The sequence below is a fragment of the Nicotiana attenuata genome, unplaced genomic scaffold (genome assembly GCF_001879085.1).
Source record: "Nicotiana attenuata strain UT unplaced genomic scaffold, NIATTr2, whole genome shotgun sequence".
Lineage (NCBI taxonomy): Eukaryota > Viridiplantae > Streptophyta > Magnoliopsida > Solanales > Solanaceae > Nicotiana > Nicotiana attenuata.
In genome coordinates this window covers 92194-115634 of record NW_017671202.1, presented here as the reverse complement: position 1 = coordinate 115634, position 23441 = coordinate 92194, and the positions used below count along the sequence as shown (strand labels likewise).

The 23441-nt window shown below is 37.2% G+C and overlaps 1 protein-coding gene across 2 annotated transcripts; it reads left to right on the top strand.

Moving 5' to 3' along the window:
- Positions 1-11285: 11285 nt before the first annotated feature.
- On the top strand, positions 11286-22685 carry LOC109206651 (nitrilase-like protein 2). 2 transcript variants are annotated; one of them, XM_019369491.1, is made up of 9 exons: positions 11286-11519; positions 13343-13479; positions 13793-13921; positions 14927-14985; positions 15385-15497; positions 15577-15690; positions 20920-21022; positions 22052-22134; positions 22431-22685. In XM_019369491.1, exons 1-9 carry the CDS (start codon positions 11355-11357, stop codon positions 22467-22469), a joined length of 942 nt encoding a protein of 313 aa, XP_019225036.1. In that variant the 5' UTR covers positions 11286-11354; the 3' UTR covers positions 22470-22685. The 2 variants fall into 2 exon arrangements, with proteins under 2 accessions (XP_019225036.1, XP_019225037.1); XM_019369492.1 differs by having other exon boundaries at positions 11289-11519; positions 15577-15669.
- The last annotated feature ends 756 nt before the right edge of the window (positions 22686-23441 follow it).

Here is a 23441-nt window from a genome sequence, read left to right as displayed (position 1 = left end):
AGTTTCTTTGGCGAGTAGTGGGGGTAAAGATAGGTATGCCTTCAATTCTTTCAAGGCTTCGACGCACTCGGAATTCCATTGGATTCCGTTGTCTTTCTTGAGTATGCCGAAAAATTTATGACACCTATCGGAGGATCTTGAGATGAACCTTGATAGGGCGGCTATGCGACCGGTCAGCTTTTGTACCTGTTTCTTACTAGTCAGGTTCTCTGGTATTCCTTCTATAGCTTTGATTTGGTCGGGGTTGACCTCGATGCCTCGTATGGTACTAAGAAATCGAGAAGCTTTCCCGAGGTTACTCCGAATAGCACACTTCTCGGGGTTCAATTTCATACCATAACGTCTGAGTATGTGGAAGGCCTCTTTTAAGTGGTCGATGTGATCCTCCTTCCTTTTTGATTTGACCAACATGTCATCGATGTAGTCTTCCATGGTTTTACCGAGCTGGTCTTTGAACATTTTTGTCACCAACCTCTGGTTCGTTGCCCCCGTATTTTTTAGTCCGAAAGGCATATGTAGCAGTACGTTCCCTGATGAGTGATGAAGGTGATCTTCTCCTGGTCATCCTCTTCCATGAGGATCTGATTATAGCCCAAGCATGCGTCTAGGAAGCTGAGTGGCTCGTGCCCGGCCATCGCATCAATGAGTTGGTCGATATGAGGAAGCGGGAAGGAATCTTTTGGGTAGCCCTTGTTTAGGTCTGTGAAGTCCACGCACATCCGCAACTTCCCGCTCTTCTTTTTCACCATGACCACGTTGGCGACCCATTGTGGGTATTTTGACTCCCTAACGGAGCCGTTTTCCAACAACTTCTCTACCTCTTCGCGAACTGCGTCATTTATGGCAGCATTGAATTTCTGCCAGATTTGTCTCACCGGGGGGTGGAATGGGTCGACGTTCAACTTATGTGTTGCTATCTCCTTTGGTATACCTGGCATGTCTGCATGGGAAAAAGCAAACAGGTCTATGTTGTTTTATATGAATTGACGGAATTTACCTGGTTCTTGGAGCTTGTGTCCGATGAAAGCTTTCTTGTTGCGGTCGTTGTCATCGAGCTGGATGGGGTCGAGATCCTCTACGGTCGACCCTGTGGATTCTATGATTTTGGGGTCCCTAATAACGTCTTGCCTTCACCGCCACCTGATCCCGACCTCGTTAATTGCTATGCGGCCTCGTCTTTGCCCTTCAGTTGTTGGGTGTATGTGTAGTCTTGAAAGATTTATGTTCATTCGTTCTACTCGCAGAGCGGTATAACGAAAAAAAGAAGCGACTACCTTTCTTAAGAAATTCTTTGGCGATGCGGTAGCATTCTCGGCCAGTGTGTTGCTCTCCTCGGATGCTGAATACCCCCCCAGGGGTGGGAAATTTGATGACCTGATATAAGCTGGAGGGGACGACTTTCATGGTGTGTATCCAAGGTCGACCTATGATGGCGTTGTACGCTGTATCCTGGTCCATGATGTGGAACATGGTCTCTAAAGTGACGCCGTCGGCTAGGACGGATAACGTGATTTCTCCAGACGTTCGCTCAACTGCATTGTTAAAACCTGTTAGTGTGATGCAACGTGGCACTATCCTGTCTTCGAGCTTCATTTGTGCGAGAACTCGAGGGTGGATGATGCACGCGCCGCTACCATCATCAACCGTAGTACATTTTACATCGGTATCTAAGATGCGTAAAGTAATGACAAGGGTGTCATAGTGAGGAAAAACTAAATCGTGGGTATCCGACTTATCGAAGATGATACTTTCTTTGAGTTCGTCATACCATTCATGAGTGATTGACCGTTTGAGTTTGTGGGTGGTGGTGAACTTCACGCTATTGATTGATGCGTCGTTGCCCCCTCCGATGATCATTTGAATGGTTCGAGCTGGGGAAGGGAATTTGGGCGGTCCCTGGTGCTGTTCACGTCCTCGGGTAAAGTTGGATCTCCCTGGGTCGCTCATCAGCTCTTTCAAGTGCCCTTGGTGAAGCATGTTCACGACCTCTTGTCTTAGGGCGATACAGTCCTAGGTTTTGTGACCCCGCTCCTCGTGGAATTTGCTGAGGGCATTTGACTTTCTGGTGCTAGGGTCGGACCTCATCTTCTGCGGCCACTTCACTTTTGGGCCGAGCTTCTCCAGTGCGTAGACTATTTTCGGGAGGGGGGGTGGGGAAACACAGAAATTGTGAGCAAATAAAAAAGGGGGCATACCTCTCTCACTTCGGTGAGTTCCCATTCGTGGCCTGGATGGGCCTTCCTCGTGGCGTGGAGGCAGCATGAGGGTGCCTCTGACGTAAGGCTGATGTCTCTGCCGATTAGGTCGGGGTCCTGCTACATCTCTCCTGTTGTCATTTCTTTGGTCCTTCCTGGATTCAGCTTGTATCGAAGTTATCCGTTGGGTCGCCCATTTAGATTATCTTCGTCGGGCTCGAACCTCGGCGCAATAAGCGTTGTGTATCTCATCCCAAGTGGTCGGGGGATATTTCATGAGGCGGCTTAGTAGCTTTCTGGTCGCCCTCGAGCCACTTCTGTTCAGCCCGTTTTGGAAGGCTACCACGGCCACCCTTTCCGATACGCTTGGTAAGGTCATCCTTACTCGGTTAAATCGAGTGAGGAAGTCCCTTAGTCCCTCTACAGGTGATTGTTTGATGGCAAATATGTCGTTTACTCTCGCCTCCACCTTTTTTGCTCCGGCATGGGCTATTACGAACTTGTCAGCCATCTCTTCTAATGTTTCAATCAAGCGTGCGGGCATCTATGAATACCAAGTCAATGCACCCCCTGTGAGGGTTTCTCCGAACATCTTCAACAAGATGGAGGATATTGGCCTTTGGCGAGGTCGTTGCCCTTTACTGCGTTGACGTAATGAGTCACATGATCTTCCAGGTCTGTTGTGCCGTCGCAGGTACGGAGGCATTCTGAAGGTTTTGGGTATTGTATGTGGTGCAGCTTCGTCGCTATATGGCTATTCAACAAATCGACCAGCGTCCCTTTTTGGTAGGAGTTTTGGGGTGCCTGGTATTTTGTCTACCCTTTCTTGATGCTCTTTCATTTGGTCGCGGAGCGTTTTGTTCTCGTTCTCCATCTCCTCAACTTTATTCAGAATGGTTGTGAGGGTGTTATTACCTGCATCACTAACATTGTGAGTGATACCTGTTACGGGAGGGGCGTGCTGCTCGTCTGCTGCCGATGCGACGCAAACTCTTGCGTCTTCTTTGTTCGGCCTTGGAGTGGAATTATCAAGAAATCTTGTCAGCGTGTTTATCAACCACGCCTCGAGCAGTTCTTTCACGACCGGTGGTGCCTCTTTCGTTGTGGATGTAGAGGCACATTTACCGTGTGAGGTCGTGATGTTGCCGTGAGGAGGGGGTGAGCTGTTTCGCCTGGGAGAGGTGTTTGGTGTAACGTCTTCATCCTCCGTTTCATTGGCTTCGTTGATAATGTGAAGGAGATTGGCGGTGAGGTCGGCTATTGCTTTCCTCTTTTCCTCTTTGTTGCCTGCCATGTTAGATTTGTGCACACAGGGAAGTATAGGGCTTTTGCGTTCGTTTTTTTTAGATCTAGAAGAAACTAAAATTTTAACTAGAAAATTCCAACAGACGGCGCCAAATTATTTGATCAAAAAGTATGAAACCCTTTGTCAAACCAATATTATATAATAAGATAACGGGTAAATCCTAGTTAAAAATAATAATTTCTAGATCTGAAGTGTATTTATGCGGATAATGTGGGGGTGTGTTAAAACATATTTAATGCGATGTACATTAAATGATACGATCATAAATGAGAGAAGAATAATGATAAGCAATAAATATGTCAAATGGCACTAAATGTAAATAGAGAGAATGATTCACCCAATATTGAATGGGGTGGATGATTTCTCTCTCTGACAATGATGTAAGACAAATGAATATGGGAATATAGAATCTTTCTCGGATCTGATGCGTGAAATGTGGAATAAACAACAGATTGAATCTCTTTGGAAAGGTAATGTTTGTATTTTGCTTGAGAGTCAACTTTTCAAGAGAATTCTTATCATATAGAATATTACATGTTCCTTTTCTTCTTTCTACCTTTCTTTTTATATGAGACATGCCTCCAACCTAACCTAAAGTACATGTACAGAGAATATTCAATGGAATATTCTCCTAAATATCTTATTATAAAAACTAGCTGTTATTTGCAGGCTTGAACGTTTGACCTCGGCCCCGATTAACAGCTAGCCAGTAAGTTTCTTTAATCTTGTGTACGACCTCGGCCTAATTGCCTCTTAGTAATTTATCCTTGTGCCAGATTCCCTTAGTTAGATTTTGACCCATACAGTAATTTCCTTAAACAACGTTCATTAGTAAAATATTGATTCAGATACATTGATAATTGTGTCTTATCACCCTAACCCATTATAATTTGAGAGAGGCCCCTGGTTCACTGGCTTAGGTCCGTTTAGCCCAACTGACAATATTTTGTTATTTGGAAGTGGCTCCTTTTTATTGGAATGGAATTTTAGAATACATGTTTGGGAGGGTAATTTTGTGCGTTTGATCGATCACCACCAAAGAGTGTGTTCGGATGGAAAGAATTCTTCTATCCTTTGGAAATATGGGGTTCGAATCCTAAGAATGAACAAATCAGGGAGCGTTTCCTCTTTTATGAGCCTTATATGACGTGAATTTAGATTAGTCGGTCCAATAAGTTCCAAATACCAAAAATAAAAATAAAAAAGTTAGTCATTCGAAAAATGTATTTCTTAGTATTAGAAAAATAGTATTTGGGCAATCTCTTCGCAAGGTAAGTATGAAAAAAATGACATGTAAATATTCATTTCATAAAAACAGGCAAATCATATTAAGCAAGGCTAATTCTACTACTATTTTTAATCCCTTCTTTTCTTTGGAACTTGGTTAGACACTTTAACTCACCAAAATAAGTGCTTTTTTAATTTTTCAAAAGCTTAGCCAAATTAATTGGCATTTCAATTGGAACTGTGAGAATGAAAAGAAGCATAATAAGAAGTATTTTTCTCTTTAACGGGCACTATACGATACTCATTCAAATTAATCGGCATTTCAATGTGTATACTGAATATGAGATACAAGAAAAATTATGAAGTATATTTCTTAGAGAAGCAAACCTTGTGTTAGTTTCATATTCTTCTAATTAAACAAATTAATAATGTTCTTAATTCGTCCACATTTATTATTATTATTATTATTATTGTTGTTGTTGTTGTTTAAAATAATTATGCTTTTTATAGGGAGAATCTATAGTTAGTGATTGCTATTATAAATTATTTATCGTACTTTGCATTTGGTCATGCTTTCTTTAAAATAATATAGTAGTAGTTGGTATCTTTTTTTTAAATAAAAATTTGGTTTACCACATTTGAATCCTATGCTGTCTGAGCTTTGCGTCATCGACAAATTTGTTCTAATTCAACTCTTCCAACTTCCTATTTGGAAAGAGACATAGTATTACATATGCACTGAGCTAATACAAACATCATTATCCACATTTTTCATCCAGACATTGTTGTTTCCTGCAATAAAATCAAAAGACAGCTCGATGAACAAAATATTTTGTATTCATGCAAGGTTCGAAAAGAGTCGCATATCAAAGAGATATAATGTTCGAATAGTCATGGCTGTTGGAACAGGTGTGACACTGTTTCAGAACAGCCATAGCTGTTGGAAATTTTTTGCGGGAAATTTAAAACGAATTTAAATAATCCGGGAAAGAAAAACGGGCTAGACCGGACCGGGTCGCGGGTCATCCCTCCATTTCTTTCCCCACCATTTTCCATTCACACCTCTTTTGTTATTATTTATTAAATAACAAACCCAACAATCCCCCACATGAATGGGGAATGGCTATAACTTAAAGGAATGCACGGACGTGTGTGTGTTTTACAAACAAGAATTGATTGCATCTGGATAAGTAGGTTAGGTGTGACCCTCTGAAGAGGTTTGCAACCTTTCAGAACAGTCATGGCTATTGGAACAGGTGTGACCCTCTGAAGAGGTTTGCAACCTTTCAGAACAGTCATGGCTGTTGGAACAGTTGTGACCCTCTGAAGAGGTTTGCAACTTTTCAGAATAGTCATGGCTGTTGGAACAGGTGTGACACTGTTTCAGAACAGCCATGGCTGTTGGAAATTTTTGCGGGAAATTTAAAACGAATATAAATTAATCCGGGAAAGAAAAACGGGCTAGACCGGACCGGATCGCGGGTCATCCCTCCATTTCTTTTCCCACCATTTTCTATTCACACCTCTTTTGTTATTATTTATTAAATAACAAACCCAACATTAGGTTCGTGGGTGCTTAACTTTTTTTGACGTAAAATTACTATCAATCCCATCATATAAGTATGCAACTATTAAAATACAACGAAAAAAATTTAATTAGAAAACCGTAATATTAATTTTATTGACGCCGTGAAACTATGATGGATAACACAATTAGCGAGAAAAAAGATTAGTGGATTTTGCAGTTCTGGAAGGATTCTTTGTTTTTGTAAAGAAAATATTCCTTTTCTTTCTTTGCTATAATTTAGTAGATAAAGTAAGAAAAGAAAAGCAAAAAAAGATAAAACGAAGTCAGAAGCAAAAGAATAAAAGTAGTATTGGCTCAAAAATGTAGCTAGTGAAAACTGAAAAGAACAAAAAGAAGACCTTATAATAGGGGCAAAAGAAAATGCATGATAATATAAGAAAAAATTGAGGGAAAAATCCTTGCATAGAGTGAGATTTGATCCCTTACCATTTGGCTTTATAGCTCTCCAGCACCCATCATAAACCAGAGCACCCACTAGGCTCTTTGTTACTTGGGTGCTTTTTATTTTATTATATCCTTTTTCTTAATTTATCTATATAACTATACACATTCCGATTCGAGATTAATGGGCGCTCGAGCACCCAATTTTTGTACGTAAATCCACCCCTGCTCCCATATTTCCTCATCCTCGTGAGATGGAACCATCTCCACTCATAGTCTCATATAGGCTCAAGTAATTTTGCTAAGTGTTCAACTAAAATTTTAAGAGATTTTTACATAAATATACACTATTGGAAAATTTATTATCCTCCCTATTCAAGATTCACTTTAATTGCCTTCTATATACAAAATTACCAATTATGTACATTTTTAGGATTTAAGGATAATTAATCAATTCCTCCAATCACTCCCCCTCCCCCTCATGTTTCTCTCTCTGTATCCCCCTTCCCCCCTACCCCCCCCCCCCCCACGTATCTTGCACAAGAGAGCAGCAATTCCACCATTGATAGCCATTAAAAAGCTTAGAAGTTTTGAATTCGAATTGGGTTTTCAAAAAATATTATTTGTTTGAATTGGGTGTTATTGCAAACAATTGAGAATTCTCTCTACGTCTCTCTCTATCTTTCAGTCTCTAATTTCAGTAATGTAAAGCAAAGGAAAAGAGAGCAGCAATTCCACCATTGACAGCCATTAAAAAACTTTGAAGCTTTGAATTCGAATTGGGTTTTCAAAAATCATTATTTGTTTGGATTGGGTGTTGTTGCAAACAATTCGAATATGGTTTGAAGTTTATATCTCAATTTTGAGGGTGTTTTGGTGAATTTGATTGAATTTCAGATTGAAACTCGAATAAGAAGAAGAAGAAGAAGACATGACATATATTATACTGCATAAATTGTAGTCAAGTTGTAGTAAAATTGTATTATGTTATTTATATATATTTTTTATTCAAATATTGTATGAAAGTTGAACAATATTGCATAAAAATTATATTTAAGATGTATGATATTGTAATTGTATATAACTGGGTAGAAATAATGTATGAAAGTTGTAGATAATTTGTAGATAAGTTGTATACTATATAATTAGTTGTATGAAATTTATTTTTACTATGTATAAATCAGATACAAAATATACAAAAGACATATTGTATAAAATTTGTATAGAAAATGTATTTAGGTTGTATGATATTTTAGATGTATTTAACTGGAAAAAAATTAATGTATGAAAGTTGTAGATAAGTTGTATACTATATAATTAGTTGTATAAAATTTATTTTTACTATGTAAGTTGTTGTAGATATTCAAATTTGCATTAAATTTGTTCGAATTTTATTTTTAATCGTATGTGAAGTACCATACATTGTTCTTTTCTGATTAGTTGATTTATTAAGGAAAGAAAAGTAGAGAATAAATTCCAAATCAACGCATGTGCACTAATTCATTTCTGTTTGAACAAAAAAACTTGAATATTGATGGAATTGAATGATTTTGGTGGAGAAATTTCGAGTTTCACATTAAAAGCGCCACAGTCGCACTTCGGAGAAACTGAGTTTTATGTGAAATTTAAATTTTGTGTGAGAAATTAACTGGGCAGCATATATTCTTGTTATAAATACTAATACAAAGTTGACTTTAAAGTTTGGAGGCGATTGAATTTAATTTGAAATCTGCTAAAATTTCAAATCTGCTCAATCATACTTTTTGATCCAACTGCAATTGGTGTTGTAGTTTGTCAATGTTGTTACGAAATTAATAATTTGAATTAGCAATATTTTCTATGAAAAAAGTCAATACTTTAGCCAATACTGTAAACAAATGCACCACCAAAATAAATTTTAGGTAGGTCGATACTCTAAACAACAATATATAATACTATTTTTGGTGGCGATTAAAGGTGTCGCCACATAAGATCCTTATTGAAAATTTTATTTCCAGTAACGATTACTTTAGCTTTAAATCAACTTTCAGAATATCAACTTGTGTTGATGCTATTAGCACCACTGTAATATCAATCAAGCCTTTCTCAAAAATTCAATTGTTTGTTCAATATTATTCTTGGTAGGTTCTATTGCACCTGGACGATTTTGTTGAGATAGGGTGGAGGAAACCAAAGAAAGAGAAAATGGATGAGGATTTGAGAAACTGAGGAAGACGAGGATTTTGAGATTTTAAATCCCTTGATTGAATGCACAAATAATGGATTGGGAGCCTTTTAAGGTGGATTGTATATATTTTGTAAATAAAACTTGTTTATGCGGGATAATTAACTAAACATAGATATTAAGGGCAATAAAGTTTCAAATAGTATATAGGAATGAAAAAATCCCAAATTTTAGAGGCTTAAATTGCACCAAATTGAGTAACTTCTTTATTATATGGCATTGTGTCTTTTATCCCCATCTACAAGTGTGTGTGTTCCTACCGCCAAAGGATGTGGTGCAGTGGATGAGACTGCTCCTCTCTGAACTAGAGGTCTCGAGTTCGAGCCCTGGGTATAGAAAAATCCATGGCAGGGAGCGCTTCCCCCCGAAAGGGGCCCTACGCGGCGCGAATTTGGATATAGTCGGGCTCCAATGCGGGTACCGGACATCGGGTGGGAAACAAAAAAAAAAAGTGTGTGTGTTCTTCTCAAAAATAATTTAGAATAAAAAACCTATATAAAATAATTACTATTAGTGCCTCAAAAACGAATATGTTCATTACTAGATGAGGAAACGGGCCCAACATTGCAATTTTATTAAAATTATTATTTGTTGGTGTTTAGTTAATTAACTTTTGAGGCTTAACGAGCTATATTTTTTAAAATTACTCTTGAATATAAAAATATTTAGTTTGAAATCGTATTCAAATAGTATGGATAGATGAAAATCATTTAATTTTTATTTTCAAATTGCTTTAAGATAGTATGCTTAAATATGAAAATCTTGTAAATATGGATACTTCTTTTTGTTGTTGTATTATTTAAAAATTAATTTTATTTTCTCTATGAAAACTTCTATTTGAATAAAATAAAATTAATAATTTTCCAAAATGAGAAAAGAGTGGAAATGAGCATTTGCACTCCACAAATAGTCTAATCAACGCATGCATTGTGCATTTAAAGGAGAGTTGTGGCTAGAGGAATGTGGGGTCCACGTGTATTTTGTATTTAAGAAACGAAAAAGGCCTAAAAATGCCATTCAACTTTCAGAAATGGTCTATCCATGCCATCCGTTAAAAAAATGCTATTTCCATGCCACTGTCGTTACAGAAATGGCTCATCTATGCCATTATTAAACTAACGGCACAATTTTTTTAAATTTTTTTTAACACTAACATTTTCACGTGTAATGTCTTCATTGGTCCGAATTAACCCATGCCCCACTTAATTTTAATCCGGTTAGGTCGATTAACCCAAACCCCACCCCGGTTAGATTTTTAGATTTTTTAAATTAAGTCATCTTCTTCCTTGTTTGAAAACTTCTGCCATGGCTGCTCTTTGAGACCTTGGCACTTAGACCCACTTCTCTCTACCGCCCGAACTCCTTCATCTCAAATAAACACACCACGCCTCTTCTCATTGATTAATTTTTAGTTTTTTTGCAGATCTTTTGGCGAGAAATTATGATTTGATTCAGTAATTAAAATTTTTTATACCTCCCCCAACAATTAAAACTTGCCTCAAGCTTTTGCATAGAAGATTATTTTTTTTCCCGGAGAATCTTAGAGCTTTTGTCATGGCGAAGTCGGAATCTTGGATCTGGCCTTAAAAGTTTTGATTCAAATTCACCGGAAAAGATGAATTTTTGGGTGTGTTTTCTGGTGATTTTGGTTAGTTAAGCCTTGTCATTAAGTAAAAGGCGTGGGGAAAGAGGCTACGGTGGAGAGAGGAGATGGACGACAGCTATGGTGGTTTAGGACTTTAGATAGGGAAGATGAGGGATATAGTTGTATAATTGACCTAACTGAGGTTAAAATTAAGTGGGGCATGTGTTAATTCGGACCAACGAAGACATTATACATGGAAATGTTAGTGTTAAAAAAATAAAAAAAAATCGTGCCGTTAGTTTAATAATGGCATAGATGAGCCATTTCTGTAACGGTAGTGGCATGTAAATAGCAATTTTTTAACGGATGACATGGATAGACCATTTCTGAAAGTTGAGTGGCATTTTTAAGCCTTTTCCGTTTAAGAAATGCAAACATGAAATTTTTATGAAATGACATATATGCCATTGGTCAACCATCTTTCCTTTTCTATATAATAGAAATATATTTAAATTAATCTCTAAACTCTTATATTTTTATTTAAAATATTAAAGATATAAATTTTATTTTATAATGAGTTTAAGTGTTATTTCAGAATTAATGTATCCGTGGCTGAGATATATTACATAGCTATTTATAATACTATTTGTTTTTAGTTGGCTAATTTATCTTCACAATTTGGGAAATATTTTCACCATCAAAATAATTTATGGTACTAAGTGCAATTTTAAACATATATACTTCCTTTAAAAAATTAAAATCCATGTCTAAAATTTGACATTGCCATTTTTTGGGGACGAAAGGAATATTAATAAAAATTTATAATTTAGAATAGCCAAGTCACGTCAATGAATTTCTGTCTGAATACACAATTAAGCACCCGTTACAACTTCACAGTGGCATCTGCCGGAAAATCCATAGCCATGGCCAACTCCGTTAGAGTCGCCGCTGCTCAGATGACGTCCGTTAATAATCTCGCCGTTAACTTCGCTACTTGCTCTCGCCTCGTTAAGGTATGTACTTCGCGCTCATACATTCTCTTTTTGCATTCTAATTTGATATTTATGTATACATGCCAAGTATTATTACGTATATTTACAGTATTAGTTTGCTAAAACGAGTAGAGAATTTTGTATTTTACATTGATCATTGACACGTCATCATAATTGAAGCTGGATTTGGAGGAGCTGAAATTTGAGCTAATTTTAAATTTTAATTTATATTCGAACTCAGGGAAGGTTCAGTTCAGATGTTGCTAAAGTTTGTTAGAAGTAGCTCATAGAGAAAAATGATTTGGCATTGTTGGTCAACGATGGTTGACTTTATTCACATTCATTCTTATAGGCTAGTGATATTTGGTCAACGATGGTTGACTTTACTAATAGTTCATTCTTATAAGGCTAGTGATATTCAAGAGCAATTTTTCATTGAGAGAAATATTCAATCCTAGCACGAGATGAGTTTAAATGGAGTGAGGATTCATACGACTTGTTTGGGACTGAGGCGTAGTTATTGTGTTGTTGCTATAGACGTATTCAATACTAGGATTTGGAGTATGATTTTCGTGATGCTTGATTTGCAGGAGCTTGATTGAGCTAATTTTTGGTTTGATTTATATCCATAAGTTGCAAAACTTTGTTAGAATTAGGTTTAGGAGCAAAATGATCTGGCAATGTTGTTCAACGATGAATGGCTTTTGTTCTTGTTTAATTCTTATAAGACTAGTGATATTTTAGGAGCAACTTTCCTCCTCCCAGAGCTACTCATATCATGAATCAGAAGTATACGCTAGTCAGTCATTAAATCAATTATGCTTCAATCCCAAATCATTTGGGATCAGCTATTTGAAAAAAAAAAAAAAAGAGGATTTCTGCCTCTCTTTTTTTTTTGCACAAAAGAAATCCAGAAAGGAATGGCCATTGGGTTGTCCAGAAAAGGCTGGTTAATTGTTGTGAGTATAGGCTGAAAGTAGTAAAACAGGAAAACCTTTGGAGCAGGAGGAGGAGAAGAACGTGGAAGGACCCGAGTTCTTATTTAGACACATCACAGACTTCTCAAGCATTTACATCCAACTTTTTATCTGATAACACCTGCAGATATTTAGCACTTGGCATATAGAACTGGAATGTCCAACAGTGCAAAATCACAAATATACTTTTTTCGATCTGAGAAGACTACTAGACCGGCAGAACTAACATAGTTAATTCATACCAGTTTTTGGGGCAAAATGTGTTCTCAATTGATTTGGGGACCATCCATACATTTTCTTTTTAAGCTTGGAGATGGGTTTGTGTGCTCTGGACGTGCTGGTGCTACTGCATCATGCTTTCGCAATGACAACATAAGGAATATAAAGAACACTAATGCATTGAATATAGCCATTTTTCCAGCTTAAGAACTATAGTTTCTTGAAATTTAAAGTTGTTCCTTCATATATTCATGCGTTCCCAACACTTGAAAACTTCAACCACTCGAGTCATTTAGTTGGCACTAACTTTTGTGGAAAATAAAGTTTCTCACATGACCCAAGATGGACTGATTTATGTGAACAATATCTTTGTCAGCTCCTAACAATTATGGCGGTTGCAGAAATATATCTCGCTGTTACTAAAAGTGAAAAAACTTAAAGAATAATTAACTCTTATTTGCTTTTGATAATATTTCGAATTGTGCAAGCTATCATGAGTGATGAAGTCACCAAAATACAACCCTCCCCCCCCCCCCCCGAAAGGTAGAGAGAGGTTCACATTTTCTTTCATTCTGAAATGTTATACTTAATGTTGATTGGTACTGATATCTTGCACTATTTTTTGCTATATCATATCTGCTATTCCAGGAAGCAGCTTCAGCAGGGGCTAAATTGCTATGTTTTCCTGAAAATTTCTCTTTTGTGGGAGACCTACAGGGAGAGAGTCTTAAAATTGCTGAGACCCTAGATGGACCTATTATGACAGGCTATCGTTCTCTTGCAAGGTGTGACCATGTTAGAGAAGTTGGCTTCTCCCCATCTAATGCACATTAACCTGTTTTAGAAGCGCTAATATGCGTTTTGCAATTTGTTCTCTTTATTTGACATTTTTCAATGCTTAATGACTATGTGATCAAACATACTGGTGTACTCTAACAATCTCTCTCTCTCTCTCTCTCTCTCTCTCTCTCTCTCTCTCTCTCTCTCTCTCTCTCTCTCTCTCTCTCTCTCTCCATGATAGCTAGTGGGTGATTCCTGAACTTGAGATGAGTGCTAGTGGATTCTGTCAAATGACATCTTTTCTGCCATTACTGGCAGGGAATCAAATATTTGGTTGTCGCTAGGAGGATTCCAAGAAAAAGGGAGTGATGATGCACACTTGCGCAACACTCATGTTCTCATTGATGATAATGGAAATATTAGGAGCACGTACAGTAAGATGCATCTGTAAGACTTTTAAACTTGACTTTGTTAGACGTTAGACTAAGGTTGTCATGTTAAGTTATTCAATACTTTCATACTGTTGGTAATGAAACAATATTGTGCTTCTGTTTTGATAGTAGTCATTACCATGGGTTTCTAATGTTAGGTGCTAATACAAGAAATAATGTTAGACTTACCATGTGAGCATACACACTACCCTCCCCAGACGGGGTTACACTGGGTTTGTTATTGTTGTTGTACCATGTGAGCGTAATATGAGTGACAGAGAATTTATGGGTTTTGTCAGAACAGATCTACCACTTTATGACATATTGCAGGACAAGTAGAGTTGGCAACCTTACAACACATTAAAGAGCTACATGTCTTATGTCATATTCTGTAGGCATTGAACAATCTACTACTCTATTAAAAACACCAGATATTGTGGTCATTTGTTTTTTTTAGAAATATGAAGTGCTTGATTTGTAGCATCATTTTCTAAATGCTGAGTTATTGAAGTGTGTGTTCTGTGAATAAATCGGAAACACATGCATATAGTCATCTAGGATATCCAAGTACTGTTTTACTTCACATTTCCTTATTTTCTTAATAGAATTTTGAAATGGAATTTGTGTTTCTATATGCCTACTCTTATCTACCAAGTAGTAAGACCACTTATTATGTATTTGTTCTGTAAACCATTTGACTAATTATTTAGAGGACAAACTTACCAGAAAAAAAAAATTATGTGGAGGACAAACTTTCGACTGTTAATTGTGAGACAAGGTACGATAAACTGATAAGATGGATGTATTTTCTAAGCAGTTAACTATTTAAAAAAGGATGTGAACTTAATGACCCATGAAGGGCTTTGCAGGCGAAGACATATATTTAACTCCTATTGTGTTAGGTTTGTTTTGCCAAATTTCCATATATGAGTCACTGTGAAACAATCTGAACGACATATGGACCTTTGTTGCTCCTTGATCTAACCTGGAACACTAATTGTGGTTTCTGCTGTGTTTATAGATTTGACGTGGATGTTCCTGGAGGTGCAGTTTATAAAGAGAGCAGTTTCACTGAAGCTGGTAGGAAACACAATATAACCATGCTAGCATTTATTTCCCTTAGAAAATGACTGGACTTAGCTTCTTGAAAACTATATCCTTGAGTGAGAAACTTTCTGAGTATCATTACAAAAAGAAGACTTTTTGGGTAATAGTTATTTTAATGGGTTTTAGATTGAGCCATATACAAATATGTGCGATTTTACCACTAGGGTTAGCAAAAATTCTTGATAGGTCAGTATCAGCGGTCCAAATTGAAACATGGACTTTCTTCTTAAATTTATATTGTAGCATTTCATTGTCTTATTGACGCTGGTGCATTCTATTGGTACCTTCTTCTAATTAATCACGTCTTATAATTTAATAATTGGCACATTAACTTCTTTTTACTTATCAACTCTTGCTCACTAATCTTCATAGGAAATGATATTGTTGTGGCGGACAGCGCTTGCGGACGTTTAGGTCTCACCGTTTGCTACGATTTAAGATTCCCTGAACTGTATCAACAGCTGAGGTTCAATCATGATGCACAGGTATTACGGCTTCCCTTCTTGTTTCTCTTTCTCCAAAAGCAAATTGTAAGTTAGTGAAAAGACTTCCATTTGATTCCAGGTTTTGTTAGTGCCTGCCGCTTTCACAACGGTGACTGGTCAGGCACATTGGGAGATACTTCTTCGTGCTCGTGCAATTGAAACACAGTGTTATGTATGGCCATCATCTGTTTTAGTTCAGTAATGACCTTTCCGTTTTTAACACCATTTGGTTGTTGATGATGTTTTCCTTAATTGGAACTGCAAATATTTAGTTAGGCAATCTTAAAACTCATGGAATCAAACAATGTGTTCTGTCATTATGTGCACCACACAATTTTCTTTCCTTGGATTGATGACTTATACTTCCCTTTGCTGGTTAATCTAGCTAAATCATTGTTCCTGATAAGAGTATCATGATCAATCATTTCCAAAACAACAACAAGAAACCCGGTGGAATCGCACAAGTGGGGTCTGGAGAGGATAGTGTGTACGTATTCTTACCCCTACCTTATGAAGGTAGAGAGATTATTTCCGATAGACCCTTGGCTCAGGAAAAGCATAGTCACAACATTGTTGAAAAGAAAATAATAGTGTATAAACCATGGAAAGAGAACAGTAACACGAAACAGTACCAACAACAGCAAGATAACAAGAAAGTGAAGCTAAAGCAACAACTGGTAATAATACAGATCTAAGTATAAGAAAATATGAGAATACTAATGATCCTACAGGTAAGAAAAGGATACACTTGCAACTGTCTACTAGCCTTCTATCCTAATTCTCGATCCACACCTTCCTATCGAGGAACATGTCCTTAGTAAGCTGCAGATGTGTCATATCATGTCTTATCACCTCTTCCTAATATTTTTTAGGCCTACATCTACCTCTCCTCAGACCCACCATGGCCAACTTCTCACACCTTCTCACTGGGGCATTTGGACATCTCCTCTTTACATCCATGAACCATCTCGCTCGCTTCCCGCAGCTTGTTCACCACGTGGCCCACTCCCACCTTGTCCTGAATATCTTCATTCCTAATCTTAGCATCCTCATTTCTATTACTTGCAACCTCTGGACATGAGAGCTCTTGATTGACCAACACTCTGTCTCATACGTCAGTCATTTCCTTTTTTTTTTTTTGATGAAGTAATAATAGATTTCATTGCTGGCATCAAGAAGATGCATAATAATACAAAAGTTATGGAAGCAAAAAAAAAACTTTGTTAGCTCAATTACAAAAAGATTATTCTAGTACCGGGGAGCTAATGAAGTTCAAAAAGTTGTCAGGAGAATCTAAGGGGGAAAGGTAATGCCAACTATAAAGATACAAAAGACATCTAGCCTTGAGGGAATGATTTGGAGTTAATAATCATCTTCCAGATTCGCCTGATGGCCTTAACAACTCTCCAGTTACACCAGCACTCAAAGGCCTCTTTCATGTTTATGTGGCATTATGCAGTTAATACCAAAAATACACAAAAACATACTATTCCATAGGTCAGCAGCAACTCTACAATGTAAGATGGTTGTTAGATTCAAGTTTCTGTTGGCACATGTAACATCTATTGACTATCTGGAAGCCTCTTTTCTTAAGATTGTCCTGCGTGAGGTATGCTTCATAGAGGGCTGTCCAGCTGAAACATTTGATCTTTGTTGTGAGATTAGTCTTCCATATCAACTTCCATGGCCAGTCATCAATCACGTCATTAGGAGCATATGAGTTTGCATAGCCTGCTTTCACTGAGTATTTACCATCGGCACTACTCCACTTTAACTTATCTGCTGCCTGGGCATTCATCATGCGCTTTTCTAGTCTGGAAAGCAGGTTTGTCACTTATTTAATTTCCCAGTCTTGTAGGTTCCTTCTGAAAAGCATGTCCCAAGTGTTGTTTGCCCAATTCTGAGAGATTGTGGAGTTTGGCGCACATGCTAATAGAAAGAGGCTTGGGAATTCCTCCATCAGAATGGTATCACAAAGCATCAAAAGAAAATTAGGATGAATGTGTGAAGTGCCTCTTAGACAATACTAGAAGCCAAATCTTTTTTTTGAAATGGTAAGGTATTATAGATATCAAAAAATCAGCACTAAGGGAGTGCTGTGGTTACATCCCAGAAAACAACAAAAAAAGAAAAGAAATTCCTCTCTGTCTATACAAAAGACTCTATGAATTCTAGTAGGGTTTCACTATCATCTATCCAATTCTGTTTACACCAAAAAGATATCAACAAAATGCAGTCTGATTTGATCTTCTAGAATGAATTCTCCTGTCCTTCAAAGCATCTCCTATTCCTTTCTTTCCATATGCACCACCAAATAGCTGCTGGTATTGTATTCCAGTCCTTCTTTTGCTTTGACATTCCTTTTCTATTCCAACATGACAGTAACTCAGCAGTAGTGCTTGGCATCACCCATTTAATTCCCACAATGTTCAAAAATAATTGCCACAATTGCGTGGCAGCTCTGCAGTGTAAGAACAGATGGGGACAATCTCTGAGCCAAATCTGTTTACAACATTTGTCCATAACCTCCTTCGTAGGATCAGTACTATCTTGAATGGGGACAATCTCTGAGCCAAAGTAAATTTGTTGGGAAACAGGCAGATGTTAGATGCTACTTTGGTCGCATGAATTGGTGGGCAATGTTAAAGTTGTCAAAAGAACAAGGCTTTGAAGTTCGATTTTAACATTTCCCGCGAGAGCGTTAGAATATTCTTGGTTAAAGTCATCAAAGAAAAGATGTTGATGTTCCTGGAGGAATATCAAGGGTGCTTCTTTCCTTCATTATGTTTTTTCACTTGGTTGGATGCAAGGGGGCACATTCTCATAGCTGAAAATTCGGAAAGATGTTGAGTCCCACATCGGCCACTAAGGGATAGGAAGGCCTCTTTATATGGTCTTGGGTAATCCTCATCTCATGAGCTAGCTTCTGAGGTTGAGTTAAGCCAATGTCCATTTATCAGAAGATAACATACGTCAGCTAGTTCTACATGTTCAAACGTTCTGAGGAGACATGGATCACCTATTAATGCATTGCGAGGTTGCAAGTCAGCTATGGTAGACGGTGCTAAATATGAGGATGTGATGTTCGGTTGGGCTTTCAGGAGAAGGAAATTCTTTTGAAGTGTATTTATGTAACTCCTTTGGCTCTTATGTGGACAGTTTTAAGGAAAAGGAGAGCCTTTCTTTCTTCAACAATGATTTTGTATAGATAAATGCCTGGTTTTGTATAGATAAGTTGTTTCTAGTCTGTATTTGGTGCATCCATGAGGTCTTTAGTATAATTATCATATATCTAGGACTCCGGGGTTTGGTTCACTGGCCAAGTTGTACAAGTGTGGATGTGTGGTAAACACGTTTCACGAGTTCGAATTTTAGCTGGTGAATCAATTTTGTATTAAAGAGGAGAAGGATAGAGAGGCAAGCCCATTAATAACCAAGTTTTGAAGCTGGAAATAGCGAATTTCTCGTTTAATAGAAAAACAAGAAGAGATTTCATTTTTGTTTGGAACAATATATTGGTGTATCTCTCAACTTATTGTATACTACGTGTAATTTAGTACTAAATCCCACAACATCAGTTAGTTATTACTTATAAAAATACCCTTTTCTTCTTTTAACTCACCGTGGTTGTAGACTTGTAGGTATTTTAATTAGAATGCTTCGTGAAAAAGAGTCTCTAGTTCTCATATCTAAATTGCTGTCTCTACCTTTTTTTTTATTTTTTATTTTATTTGTTGATAAGTAAAATTGCTATCTCTACCATTATTTTCTTCTCTGATAGTGCGTGTACTTCTTAGGAATTTTCTGACTAATCTTATAATTTTCTGGTAAGTGCTGGGCTTTAGTGCAGTAAATGGACTTAGCTTTTGCGCTTTGTGGCTTATCGGCCCACAGCACTCACTAGGTGCTGAGTGTGATGAACAACATATATTTATTAAAAGAGAACTGTTAGGCTTAATATAGATATGTCTAATGGTGATCTAACCAGTTTCATGCTGATGGACAGCTAGTCTTAGTCCTCCTTCTATGGCAAGCTGTAGGTTATTCAGTGGTCCTGCTTTGGCTCTCTGTTAAGGATTTATGGGGAACTTTTGGTTTTAAATTTTTGTGGAAAAAAAGGATTTCTAGAAGACTTGATTGTTAGTAGCAGTTTTATTTTCTATTTGTTTCTTTTTTCTTTTATTTTTGTCAGAAGCAATGCTCCAATTATCATTTAGACGGGAAGGGGGGCTCTGAACTTCCAATTTTCTTCACTATCTATGAGGCACTGAGTGTTAGAAACTTATTCTTTAGTCACCTCTCAGGTGCACCATTTTCAGATCTTAAATTTTGAATTTCAGCAAGTTTTGTCTTGTTAGTTGGAAAGTTAGTCATTTAGAATGCTAAAACACATCAAAATGATGAGATTTTGCATGGTCTGAGGTTCATATTAGCTTGAATATTCATACTCCTTTGTAGTCAGAGGCGGATGTAGGATTTCAAGAAGATAGGTGCACCGCTACAGGCAAATAAGAGAGGGACGAGTCAGGAAAATCAGATATTGGACTTGCAATTTTGGGGATGACAAAGCCAATTAATGTTTGAAAGCTACTGGGATGGAGTTGGACTCAAGGGAAAGGAAGAAAAAAATATTGATTTGTTTGGAAAATAAATTGACTTTTATACGCCAAATATGTAAAAAATTTATATTAGCAACTTATTTAAAATCCATTTATAGAATTATTGATTAGTAACTCAGAAAAGATGATTAGTGGAGTTGTGGAAAAGAAAGAATGAGGAGAAAAAAAGGAATAGTACATTGGAAAAAAGAAACTACGAGATAAAAGAAAAAGTAAAAAAAGAGTATAACACATAATATAATAAGGAAATTTATGAAAGAGAAAACATACTATCTAAAAGAAAGACCACAAAATGTTATTTGCCGTGCGCATGGGTGCACCATACAAACATCTAGCCATTTCTAACAAAATATGTATTACATGTTCAAAAGATGTAGTCAAGAGCATGGGTGCAAGTGTACTACATTTTACCATGTGGATCCGCCATTGTTTGTAGTCTTGAAAAACATTCTTCAAAGTGGTGAATTATTTGCAAAAATCGCAGGAAATCTCGCTTTACTCATTTTTGCATTAGTTGTTTTCTACATTTTTTGGTATTGTTTGTTCTTCCTAAGAAGTGGGAGTTTGTTTGCCATCAACTTTTGGGATATCTTTGTAGTAAAGAGGTTAAAGCTCTTTTGGATAGCATTATGTTGACAGTGATGCATTAGATGTAGTGAAATTATCAGATTAACCTTCTTCCTAATGGTCGAACAAAAAATCCCTTAAAGTTAATTGTTATTTCTTGTTAATCTCTCTTTTGATATTTTTTGCCTACTTGGCTTTGTGTCTGTTGTGGATAGTTATGATTAACATCTTAACAGGTCATAGCTGCTGCTCAAGCAGGGAAGCATAATGAAAAAAGGGAAAGCTATGGAGATACCTTAATAATTGATCCGTGGGGAACAATAGTTGGTCGGTTATCAGGTAACATTTAATTCCATTCGCCTCATTTCTTGTAATTCTTTGTTCTGTTTAATGTGTTGAGCATCGACAATGATTTTATCCCACGAGCAAGAGACTGGCGCTTTGAGAGCAAAAGGGGAAGTTATTATCAAGTCTTTGCTGATGGTTTTGGCTTCACCACTTGGACTTCCAAAGCGGACCATTTCTTATAGATAGTTGCTTCAAGTTTTTATTAACATTGTTATCTGTATTATAGGAATAACACTTGTAACATGTAATTTTGAAGCTTATTCTTCTTTGCTATTTTGCGAGATTCTCCAAAATGATGCCGCACCCATGTCGGATCCTTCAAAAATACACTGCTTTTGGAGGATCGACACACACCAGGCAACATTTTCGGAGAGTCCGAACAACATAGCTTCTTTGTAATTGTTTGCTCTAAGCCCCCCCCCCCCCCCCCCCCCCCCCCCCACCCACACCACACACACCCTCAACAAAGTCTAGCTTCTCTTTGTTATGTGAAGCTTTTGGTACCTATGATTACAAGTTCTGGAGTCTAATGGAATTGCGAGGGAACCTCATGAAGTTTTTTGCTTCATAACAAAATATGGTGTGTGAAAAGTTTGCTTAGGTTAACAACATTGATGAATAATTTCTCTAATCATTCTCATATAATGCTACTAAGCATGAACACTGATGGCCACTGCCTTTATTGTCTGAAAATGGAGTGCATAATCGAACTCCTGGATCTGCTTCGGCTAAACGGCCTTATATGAGGAATGACGAATGGACAACGCTGGAGTTAGATTACCGAGTTCTTTTTGTTTCTTAGATTTCTGAATGCTGTAGAGTTTGACTGTAGATCCAATATATCCACCTTAGTATTTAAAAAAGGAAAATTCCTTTTTCTTTTCATGGTGATATAAGCACTAAGCTGGCAAATCCATCATCTGCCTTCTTTCTTTAATGACATGTTTTCCTTAATGTGTTTGTTCCCAACAGCCAGAGAATCAAGTGTACTCCATTGACAAATTCATTTTGTTTCTTCAGATCGGACGTCAACAGGTATTACTGTTGCAGATATTGACTTCTCATTAATAGATTCAGTCCAAGCAAAGATGCCAGTGTCTAAGGTAAGAAAAGTCTGCTACTGTGTATAAAGGATGGATATTTATTTTCATCCATTTGCAGAAATACAAGGTGTTTTCTTCTTTATCAATATATCTGTCCGGTGTTGCTTTTGGATTGGATACTGTAATTAGTTTCAATGGATACTAATAAGCTTCATTAACTTCAATTGTTCAATTTGGAGGTTTCCGTTTTCATCTCTATTTGTGCATGCCTACCACAGCTCATATTTTGTCTTTTAAACATTTGAGTAATTCGTTATTCTTCCTTTCACATAGCTTTGAATCTTTTCCTTTTTCAGCATCGCAAGCCTGCTGAATTCTGGAATCAACATCCATAAGTTGGTGGCTATGTCCTTTTGATAGTTGCCGCTGTAAGCTGCTTACAGGTAGCACAGGTCATGTAATTCTCAACATAATATAAACATGTACATTAGACATAATATCCCTTGTCTACCAGTAGCAGCTACTAATGCTGAAGTTTTTCATGTCTCTATTATGAATTAAAGTTATCCTTCCTTTCATTTATATTCATGCTCGCGGGACATTACAACTATTGCAGTGCTGATCCTAGATCTTGTGCTTCTAATACGAACTCGAGGGGAAAAGGAAATATACTTGCAAAGCTAGTACCATAGAGAAACTGAGCATGTATGCAGTATGATAGGGTCATAAAGTCTCTTTTGTTATTTTGTTTGGAGGGGAAAAGAAAGAAAACCCCGCACTTATCAAATTGATATGTCTAAAAGCATTTTAAACTGTGCGAACTTTAACATTTTTCGAAGTTATAATTTATACATTTGATAAACCTAATTTTGACAAAAGCTCCAGCCAAAATGGCCCGTTGGTTTTGACTATAACATGAGTAATGTTACGCGGCGCCTTCCTGAGATTCCTTGGAAGGGCGACGTAAGGCTAAGCAACTGATGTCAGTGCAGTTGTTGTCCGCCAACTGAGGTCCCCTCCGTATGCTAGACGAGATAGTCAGTGCCGTACGGGAAAACCAAATGTCAAGAGCAATTGAGAACAGAAATGAGAATTCAGAATGAAAGAAAGCTTGATTGCATTAGTGAAAGCTATTACAGAAAAGCAACGCGGTGTCGAGGGGGAGAGAGACACCAGTACAGAGAATTGCTTGCTTGCTAGAAAGTTTTGATTGCTTGATCCCCCCTAATAATGCTTAAAAAAAATAATCCAAAGCTACAAGACTAGACTTGACTAAGCTAGAGAAACATAAGGGAAGTACATGAAATAAAACTACTCTATATTTACAATGAAAATGACTTAGTTTTCTATAAGGCAGCAGCTGGTCC

Excerpts from the sequence above, each read along its gene's own strand:
- LOC109206651 (XM_019369491.1), top strand. The coding sequence starts at position 11,355 with ATGAATTTCTGTCTGAATACACAATTAAGCACCCGTTACAACTTCACA. Across the intron at positions 11,520-13,342 it reads CTTGCTCTCGCCTCGTTAAG|GAAGCAGCTTCAGCAGGGGC; the intron begins GTATGTACTTCG and ends CTGCTATTCCAG. Across the intron at positions 13,480-13,792 it reads GGCTATCGTTCTCTTGCAAG|GGAATCAAATATTTGGTTGT; the intron begins GTGTGACCATGT and ends CATTACTGGCAG.